The 10,679-nt window shown below is 31.1% G+C and overlaps 3 protein-coding genes across 3 annotated transcripts in view; 1 reads left to right on the forward strand and 2 right to left on the reverse strand.

The window, feature by feature from the left end:
- Positions 1-1,423: 1,423 nt before the first annotated feature.
- Positions 1,424-2,508, reverse strand: LOC112048514 (putative malate dehydrogenase 1B). The gene is made up of 2 exons (XM_052884794.1): positions 2,371-2,508; positions 1,424-2,156 (listed from the first exon to the last, which is right to left on the reverse strand). The coding sequence occupies exons 1-2, from the start codon at positions 2,506-2,508 to the stop codon at positions 1,602-1,604; spliced, it is 693 nt and encodes a 230-aa protein (XP_052740754.1). The 3' UTR covers positions 1,424-1,601.
- A 394-nt stretch (positions 2,509-2,902) lies between these two features.
- LOC112048488 (ribonuclease P protein subunit p30) lies at positions 2,903-3,941 on the forward strand. Its single transcript, XM_024086017.2, has one exon. It carries the CDS (start codon positions 3,147-3,149, stop codon positions 3,936-3,938), a length of 792 nt encoding a protein of 263 aa, XP_023941785.2. The 5' UTR covers positions 2,903-3,146; the 3' UTR covers positions 3,939-3,941.
- Positions 3,942-4,932: 991 nt separating this feature from the next.
- The window catches only part of LOC112048489 (protein Lilipod), a 43,360-nt gene continuing 37,613 nt past the window's right edge, over positions 4,933-10,679 (reverse strand). Inside the window, exon 10 of the mRNA XM_024086018.2 lies at positions 4,933-6,087. Within this exon, the coding sequence (XP_023941786.1) occupies positions 5,928-6,087 (160 nt within the window). The 3' untranslated portion in view covers positions 4,933-5,927. The remainder of the gene's footprint in view (positions 6,088-10,679) is intronic.

Here is a 10,679-nt window from a genome sequence, read left to right on the forward strand (position 1 = left end):
AAAGTATATGTATTCGATTTTAAATCGATTTCTTTACTGCTATGATATCCCTAGGATACTATACATGTGGTAATACAAAGTTTTTTCTACGAGTATGTAATCTATGGAACAATAATTATTAGTTGTAATTTATTACAATGATGTCTCATTACCTTAATTATTTTTAAGCTGTTTGGTTTTACATACACAAGGCGTATACTCTATGATTTGTGGTAAATCAGTTCTCTTCAAATTCATTACTATTTCAGCCATTTGTTCTAAGTAAGAAATTTTCATTTGTTTATCTCTAGGTAGTATATAACTACTTGCTGGTTTCCATTCTCCATTTATCAACTGTGCTGGTTGAGAAAAGTATCCAGTAAAATGAAGTCCAAAAGTTCCTAAACAGAATTTTTTAAATAACTGATTGATTTATAAAATAAAAATTATTTTCTGATAAAAGAGAGAGATAGAGTTGAATTTGAAACTTGCACTTGCGAGTTATACAAAGCAATGTCACAGAATAGCGCTACCAGTCCTGGAGCGGACCATGAAATAAATATAATGATGATCTTTTTGTACCCTGGTGTAGAAACAGTGGCTGGTCGAGCCGTGGTGACTCTAACAGCAATGGAAGGCGTCAGTGGGGAGCAAGAGCTAGAGCTCACGTACAACGGACGATAGTGGATTGTTTTAGATTGTTTTACTTACGCGATACTAAAACAATATACTTTACGTATACTAAAACAATATACTATACGTATACTTTTTATTTTAAAAATCCAGAATTCTCTCAGGATTTGTGGAAAACTGACTTTCCAGCAGATGAAGTCGCGAGCGTTCCCCAGTATTACATATATGACACAATGTTGCTTACCATTACATGGGATACCTAAATTCACTATATAATCTGGATTACGGTCAAACAACCATATTTTTATTAAATTTATAACTGCCACCACTTTATTTATTGGCAATGTTCTATCAGCCATCTTTTTTTCAGCCTAAAAGTAAATATATTATGGAATTTAAGGCACAGGCGGAAATAAGTATCAACCAACCGCCAGAATTACTAGAAGACTTACTTTTCGTTCAGCAACCGTTTTCCATAACATTTCATCAAAAAACATCAAGTATTCCATAGTACGTATTTCTGGTATGAGTTCTCCAATACAAAGAGTGGAATTTTTTACTTTTGTATATCTATCGTAAGGATCAAATCTATTATATTTATGATATGTTGTCTGTATATCAGCCAGGTGGTTTATACCGACAAAGCCCCATACCGGTGGACAAAACATATTTCTCAAAGGTACTTCTGCTATTTTAGCAGCAACTGGTAGCATATCTAATCCTATGTCTGATGTGACGACGACTATATTATTTTTATTAATTTTGTTAACTGAATTAGCAAGAATTGTCGCATTATAACAAGCGGGTCCCAAGTTTGGTAAAATAACGTACATGTTTTTTGAAGCAGTAGCATTTATTTTTACTGCTAAGCTTTCCATTAGCTTTTTATTCTTGTAAAGCCATTCTCCTACAGAGTACGTAAATCTAAAATGGGTAAATAGTCAGAAAATGTATATAATTTTAATTTATTCTAAATAAATGTAGTAAACTCACCGAAATGGTACATAATTGAGTATTATTAAAAGATCAGACTTTGTAAGAGCAATTCCAATCTTATCTACATATTTAACATTTTTTCCTGAATAATCTGAACCTACGTAATTACATTCATTTTCTATTAAATCCATTAAGCTTTGTGAACATTCTTCGTCGTACATATATATTTTAGAAAAACTCATATTACCAAACGTCTCCAAAAGACCGGATATAATAAACATAGTTAAAGGATTTCCAGCGCCAGAAATGCAAACAGTAGTACTAGATTTTTCATTTTTTCCAACATACTCAGCGTTACTTATTTCCTTTTCCAATTGAATATCTTGCTTAATTTTCTTTTGAAATTGGCCAAAGTAATCCACTAACTGATCAAATCGTTTAGGTGCAAGAAAAGCATCAAATTGATAATATGAGTGCACATATTCTAAAAACTCACTCGCTCCTCCTATATATGTTGGAGTGCTTCCGCTCATTAAGAGCTCTTTCCAAACAATAGGTGATTCAATGTGGTGCCATTTGTTTTTTCGATTTATTTTAAACAGCCATGGCTAAAAACATAATTTTTTTAGCATCTCAACCTACTTAAGCTTAAACTTCTAGTTAGCTCAGAAACAGTTTTGCGACACACCAAACTTTGCAAATAACTCCGCTTGGATACATTTTTGTACACTGCAAATAAACACGAGGTGTGTTTAAAGCGGACTCTAAGTTTGTCGCATACTTCTCAAAACCCATACTTATTTAGGTACATAAAAAACTAACCTTCCATTCTGTTACAGATTTTTGAATCCTTTCATAGCGAAATGATGGTAAATTTTGAGATAAGTAATTAGCTACTAAGCTAATTTCCGCAAATAAATTGCATTGTGATTCTCCAGCAATCACAATAAGGATACCCATGTTGTAATCGTCCTTTTTAAATTATTACATCTAAAACAAACCCAAATCAACAAATGGAAACGAATAATTACAAATTTGTCTCAAATGTTTCAAAATTTGACATTTATAAACATCCTACTTGTTCATGGTGAGAAAGAAAAAGTTTTTTTATATTATTTGTTCTTCTTTTAATAGCTATAAAAACAACATAGATACAAACAAAGTGAATTTACGGAATTTACTAAAAATTAATCAATTTAAACAGAAGTTGAGTAGGTAATAATTGATAATCGATTGTTTTTTCGGTAGAATCGATATTAGTAATCATTAGGAATAGAATCTCTTTCTGAACTATTGCGTCAAATCTGTCAAATGTCAACGAATTGTCATCATGTCATGTCAATTGTCACTGTCAGCGATGACCATGAGATTGAGATGATGAGATTGTCCGCGATTTGTTTGAAAAGTGGCCAAAAATCAAAATAAAAACAACGCATTAATTAATAATTAGAAGCAATCTCATGCAATACATTATAAAATTATTAAATTTATGATACATACTTACGTATAAATAATATTTACAAGCTGTTTAATTTATTAAATTCGTTGGTTTAACCTTTTAACAACATAACCTCCTGTCGTCTATAAAAATATTTAAAATGCAAAATATAGAACGTGTTTGGGGATTTTGTGATCTATTTATAGAAAAAAATTTCGATCTTAATAAAGTGCATTACATTGAAAAGTTAGGTTTCAACACGATAGCTCTAAACACCCACGTTGAAGAAGTTAGTGAAGAGCCCAAAAAGAAAAAGAAGAAAAACGATCCGACGGAGAAGAAAGATTATGTGCCTTTACCAGTTGAGATACCTGAAAATTTTAAAAAAAATTGCAAGCTTAACATTTTACAGAGGGTTACTTTAGAATTTTCAGACTCTAGTATTTCACTTAAACTCAATCAGTCAGACAACCTTAAGAAATACGATATAATCGCTGTAGTGCCTAAAACGTTACAAGCCTTCCAATATGCTTGTGGGAGCTTGGATATAGATGTGATAACATTTGACCCTCAAATAAGGATACCTTTTAAAGTAAGTAGAAAGTTATATAGACAGGCAGTAGAGCGAGGTATATTTTTTGAAGTAATGTATTCAGCAGCCATAAGAGATTCAATGTCGCGGAAGAATATAATAAGTGCTGCACATGGATATCATGCTGTTGGCAAATCTAAAAACATTATTGTCTCGAGCGGTGCCGAGAACTATACACAGTGCAGAGGTGTACATGACGTCATCAATCTTGGTTTTATACTCGGTTTAAATAGCAACCAGAGTTTGGAAGCCATCCGGGATAACACACAGAGGTTGATTCTTAAAATGCAAGGCAGAAAGTGTGGTAAACATTACATGGAAGTTTCTCATGTAAATGAAAATAAATTGAATGAGGAATAGAAACATGTTTTATTTTAAATTTAGCTTTTTCTGTTTGGATCCAGATTTCTAGAAACGAAAGTTTCATTTTCATCATGTTGTCATTTTAATAGTGAAATGCACTTTATGGATGCAAAAATTCACTACTTACCCTGAGAACTCATTATGAACCTGTATTGGAGAATGAATTCTCTATTTTGTTGTTAATGTTTAGTACTTACTGAATTTAATCATCTTGTGCAAACTGCACACACACATGTGCATGGTTATAGTGTATACTTTAATTTATTACAGCAGTATATATTTTTAACCACCATGCAATGCAAAAAACGATGTACCTGAAGTCCATGAAAGAGGCCTGTGTCCAGCTGTGGACGTCCATCGGTTGATAATGATAACGATGGTAATGCAAAAAGCGGGGGTTTTTATAAGTTTGATGTCAATGTCAATTGATTTGTTGCATATTGTCGCTCACTAACAGATGGGTTGATGACAGTCAATGTGGTTTTTTTATATCAAAGCCAGTTTCCTTGCAGTGGTTCTTGGATGTTACATCAGTCCTAAAGTGTGGGAGTATCAGCTCTTTGAAAACTCACAGCAGACATCATATTTGGGTTCAATAGGACCCTAGCCTATTTAAGCGTATTTGAAATAAATGAATGTTGATTGATTTATAGATCGGTCTGGAAAAAGTTTGTTTAGCCCTAAGCACCACAGTGTTAAAGTACAAAAAGAAGATAGACATTTAATGAAAGCAAGGAAACTACTTAATTTCTAGTAATATCATAATTTTGACACATACTTATAATAGTGGTTTATTGTTTAACTAACAAAAGTTCGACCTGAATCAGTTTTAGAAATTATAGATATTTACGTTGAGCCAGGGATCAACTCAGGATCTCCCTTTTATCAGGCAATTTGTATGTATGTTATAGATTGTCATTCTTTTTTCTAATGAATTGTTTCTAATAGAACAAGGTAAAAGACAATGGGAATCAACAAAAAAGGTATCAAACTCATATTAATAAAAATTTAATTTTTTTCTTGTTAAAATTAAAGTTCTTTACATTCCATAAATTTCATTTTCTTAAATTTAACAGATCCTTACTTCTATTTTATAATTAAAAATGTTTATTCAAATTAATTATTCTTACTAAGACTTGCTCTATAATTATAAAACTATTCTTAACTTTTCTTTGTTTTATAGTCATAGCAATGTTTTAAACATTTTACCAAAGCTCAATATAATAACATCACAGATTATATTGTTTCTAATACTAAATAATATGATACTGCATAATAATAATAATTATCAATATTTTGAACATTTTAATTACACAATTTACATATAAGTTGATTATAATGTTTAATTTTCTGGCAACATTGTTTTTGATTAACAAAGACGTTACAATGACCAAAGAGTATGTAATCCTAACGGTGACACCATGTAGGTACATTATAATGTAAATGCTTTTAAGTTTTACATACTCATTTTATCTGGGAAGAGATGACCCATTTAATAGCCTAACGTAAAAAGGACCTCCTTCTATTAGCATATCAAACACAGATCCCCCAATTAAGACCTTTAATATTTGGTTAACCAATAGCTTACTTTTCTAGTTAAGTCCCATCAATCTCCTATTAAAAAGTTGATGCACAATCAGCGACCAAAAAACGTCCCCACTCAATGAGTCTCAAACACAACTTTTTGGCACTCAATTCAAGTAGTCGCATTTGCAAATTCAACCTTAAACTCAATCCTGAATTTGCTCTGAATTTGGGATTTTATTAAATATTGGACTATATTTAAAGCCTTTAGGTATAGTTTTCTTTACCATAATTCTAAAACTGTCAAAGCATAATTGGCCAGTGTTTAGTTGAATTTTCTACTTGATATTATGTCCTTTTATTATAAGAGGTCAATGTTAAATCCTCTAAAAATGGTTTCCTTCCTTGTTGTTAATTCCTTCTTTTGGTAAAATAAAAAATCTTCAAAAAGCTTTTAGTTTCTTACTCAGATTTCAAATGTGTTGTTTCGTTTTTATCATTATTAGGATCAGTCTTTTCGGCAATTACTGTTCGTTCAGTTGACAATCTTGCTATAGGCGCCACTATTTTCGATAGAGGCAAGTCTTCATGCATTGTGACAACATCAGTGAGCCATTTAAATCTGGAAAAATGCAAAAGATTTCGAGTTTAGTAGTTATTTTGTGTATCAATTAATGGAATTATATTAGATCCATGAATTAGTTATACCTAAACCTAAAAAACAAGATTTTTTTTAAAACAAGAAGTAGGTATTTTCTTGTTTTAAAACTTTAAAACGGTGTTTTAATTTGTTGTGTCCACATTAATCTACAATTCTACACTCAGAATTCCCAATGAAAACTTAAGAATATAAATCAAAAATGTAAAATATCCGACTTTTTGAGGGTAAATAAACAAAATTAACCAAACAATACGAAGTCAACTTTAGAAAAGAATCGTTTTATTTTATTCATGGTGGCTGATGAGACACTTTTCCAACATTAGACCAATCAATGTTTTGACTTTAAGACTAAGTAATCTTAATTTAATTAATGTGGCCCAAATTGTCACTTGTTAATTTTGTCTTTTCACTCTATGAAAAGATGCTTATTACAAAGGAAAGCGCTGAATAAGTTTCTGTATATTATACTGATTTAAGCAGATGATGGAACTTTGATGGTATTGCCAGCCCAACACTAAATTGACAGTTTTTAAATCTAAGCAAGTAAGTCAAATCAGTGAAATGTACAAGCAATTAATTAAAGAAAGCACAAAGAAGAAAGCTAAGTTTTTGAGTACTTATGCTAAAACAACCTTAAAAAGCTGCAATAAAATGAATATGGCTCTAAATTTCGAACTAGCATGAATAGATTAAACCTTAGTTTTAGTGATGTGCAGTTGCAAAATTGTGCAAACAACCTTAAACTCTAATCTAAAAGTTGAAACGTTTTTTAACTAGGCAGGCTAAATCTGATCGATGTGACCACACAGTCGCATGATGGAAAGCAGTAAAGAGGTCCTTCATTTGCTAGAACATGCCTTTTTACTTTAGTTTTAATACTCCTCTTGTAGTACGTCTCCACATTTTGGCGTTTTAATAAAAACACTTCGTACAACTTGATAAAGGTCGCAAATTGACGCCACTGGGATTTTTTGTTCTGTAGAAAAATACTGAAGTAGGAATAAGATGAAAAAGTCTTGAAACACTAAACTTGTCATTTTAAGATAAGAGTTCCAAAAATCCATTTAAACTAAAATGTAATTAAGTAAATCAACTGGAATTTTATTGTTGGAGCATAATATTATTATGCCAATATTCAAAGTAAAAAAAAAACTCAGTTATTTGAAAAAACTAGAAATATAACATCTGAAATTTTATATTAAAGGTGCGAGTCAAGAAGCAAATAAAAAGAACATTGAGTATTTTTTATATTATATTTTTCAAATGCATTCTCAACGTTTGGTACAGATAATACAAAATGTATAAAACTCACACTAGTATAATATATTATGAACTAAATCATAGAAGATTCACACACAAGGCTTATAAGCAACACCCTAAGTAACACACTAAGTACCTATATGATAATCTTGTGAAATCTATATTTAATATCATTGAATGTCGACAGCACCTCAGATAATATTTATTTAAACTATTTATAAACACAATAAACAATCAGTATTTTCTACAAACGAAGTTAATGGTAGTTGTCTATATTATTTTTCTATTATATTTTTACACAAGTTTCTGCTATATTTGACTTATTTTAATCAAGGGGAAAATCACGTTAAAAATGTGTGCGTTAGTAATGATAGCAATGTTGATCTCATTTGTAATTCAGGCTTTTAATCCGCAATCACCAAAGACGCTATAGTTAAAAAGAGGCAGATAAGTAACATTATATTATTAGTGACAATGACAAATGGCACAATAAGCACATCAACAAATGTTCGTCCAAGGATAGAATGGCACTTCTTGTTTAGAATCTTATTCAATTGCAAACAGTAGTATTATTCTGTAACTATGCTATAAAAATAATTGGACAGTGTAAGCCTCCAATTTGTCCCTATATCTAACACTATAGATAGAGATTGAGGTAAAGACAAATTAGAAACACACGAACCGAGTTATAAAAAACACAGTAACAAAATAGCGCTACACGACTGAGCATAGGTTGGCCAAATAGCCAATTTAAACATGTCATTTCAAAGCGCACACAACTTATCTACCACATTTTTTATTATAACATCGTTAGCAATGATCTTTGAGATCCAACGACTAGACAATTTTAATACCCTCATTCTCAACTCTCACATCTTTTAATCTCACATTCTTACTATTTCTGGTCAAGCCAACCACAACTAATTTCATATCACTTCATTTCAATACATTCAACTGGTTATTAAAATTTAGCAGGGGTTTATAATTTCAATTGGTAAGTTGTCAACACTTGCGCAATGTAACCAGAAACATACAAGCTTACCAGAAAATAGTTTTTGACCACAAGAAAATAGTTTTGACAAACATTTATCTGTCAAAGAGGTTAACAGGGGATGTGGACAAGCAAAATACTGTAACCTGATAATTTTGCAAACATTAGCACAATAATAGTAGGCCCAAACTAGTTTTTTTAGCTATAGGTACAAGTAGTGTTAGTGACAATTGAGCAAACAAATAATTGTGCCTATTCAGATGTACATAATTTTCTAAACCACACTAAAATGACGACAAGTCTCAAAAGGTATTTCTATCCTTTTCCGCACGAACTGTTTAGAAAATGACAGATATACTCATAACCCTGTCAATTTAATTTAGAAATTTGAGTACAACGAAATAGGCCCCAATGTAAAGGTCATACTTTCGATACTTGTTTTGGTCTTAAGCAGAACTTAACAAAAAAATATGTTTTTTAAAAAGATAATCGTTTAAATGTGCCATTTTTGACAAGCAAATTGCCTCAGTCTTTAAAGGAGTTGGCTTGTCAATTCCTTCGAGCCCCAGTAAATACATGACATTTTTATCTCATTGTTATATTGACTAAATTATCAAAGTATGACCTCTTTGTAATATTATAATTGTGTCTTAACTTAAAACAGTCTTTAATGTCTTTATTTTTTCCATAATAATTTTAATCCTAGACCAAAAATTTTAGAGACACAAGGTACATTAAATAAAATATACAGGATATTTCTGCAACTGTCAGTGAGGCTATATATTTACAAATGGACAAATTACAGATAACGTTATATAAGGTTTGATTTAATTATCTTTGTAATTAAGCTAAAATATTGTGTACCAAACTTTTCACCTCACTGACTGTACAAAAAACGCATCACAATTCAAATTCGTTTTAATGGCAACACTTTAATACGAGTGCAATACCCTCTGTGACGGTTTTCAAGTAAACTTAGTTCATTGACTACAGCGTTAATTTGTCAAGTAGTATTTGGCAAATCTGTGTAAAAATTTGACAGAAACCAAGAGTTAAAACCTTCGCATACAGCCACAACTATAATTTATGTAGTTTGTTACCGCCACACCGATTTTTTTAGACTCTAAACAAATGACATCAGATTTTGACAACGCCAAACAACTTATGTATTAAGGTTACTCGAAAACCTACTCTAGAGGCATTACTGCAATACTGTACCACGAACTTAAAACTCGAGGTTAAATGTTAAAACTGCTTATTAAATAATTAGATAGCACTCGCAAATTATATCCGAATTTAAACGTTACCTTAAATACAATAAAATAAATAATCTCCCGAAACAAATTCAAATAATAGTTAACAAATTCAGTCTCATTGGTTAAAAAACAAATCAAATTAATTAAGATCTGTATCTTTCCTCAAAAACATACATCTAATATCTATAATGTCAAAATTTTAAAAATCAATTTATAAAATACAAATTGTTCATACAATTAAATATAAATGCATAGTAATAAAAAAAATGCAATTTTAATGTCTAAACAATTAATTAAATAATGGTATTAATTTTTTTTAAATTAAATTTTTCTATTTTTATTGTTATTTAAATTAAAATTATAATACACAATTCATAAATTGGAGTATGATATATCTTACACAGGGTAAGGCCGATTGGTCCATTACATAAAACATTTTTTTTTTGTGATAACAATAATAGTGGCGAACTACAATAACACTAAATATTATTTATCTACACAGGTAAATATATGATGCCACGGGTAAACATGTTCTTATAAATTCGACTTTTTGTCTAAAAACCGTATTTCCTGATAAATATAGTGGAGCGTTTGACGTCTTTGTTTCAGAAAATGATGATACAGCTAGCAACGTGTACGTTTATAGCTTGGCTAATTCGTTGATGACACTCCCATGATGTGCGGGCGACGGGAGGGGAAAGGACTGCGCGGGTATTAAGTGATGCGCACGGGGCATCGTTACCCTCCTCCCGGCCCCCGCGGACCATTGGGAGTGTTACGAACTGTCGCACACGCAATACACGCAAAGAACAGCCGTATCAATGATACAGAGCATCTGTGCTACAAAGGCCCCTAACGTGTATTTTAGTAATTTTGAAATCGTCTTTAACTATAGATTACTTAATAAATCAATTTGCCTATTATATTTAATTTGAATTGTTAGGCTAGCTCAATTTCTAGGATGGCGTGATAGCTTGTAATTAATAAATAGTTTTTTTCTTTTGGTTTTGTTAGAAATCTTTCCGCTTAAATTGGGGCCCTCAAAT

The sequence above is a fragment of the Bicyclus anynana genome, chromosome 12 (assembly GCF_947172395.1).
Source record: "Bicyclus anynana chromosome 12, ilBicAnyn1.1, whole genome shotgun sequence".
Taxonomy (NCBI): Eukaryota; Metazoa; Arthropoda; class Insecta; order Lepidoptera; family Nymphalidae; genus Bicyclus; species Bicyclus anynana.

Excerpts from the sequence above, each read along its gene's own strand:
- LOC112048514 (XM_052884794.1), bottom strand. The coding sequence starts at position 2,508 with ATGGGTATCCTTATTGTGATTGCTGGAGAATCACAATGCAATTTATTT. Across the intron at positions 2,157-2,370 it reads AATCTGTAACAGAATGGAAG|CCATGGCTGTTTAAAATAAA; the intron begins GTTAGTTTTTTA and ends TTATGTTTTTAG.
- LOC112048488 (XM_024086017.2), top strand. The coding sequence starts at position 3,147 with ATGCAAAATATAGAACGTGTTTGGGGATTTTGTGATCTATTTATAGAA.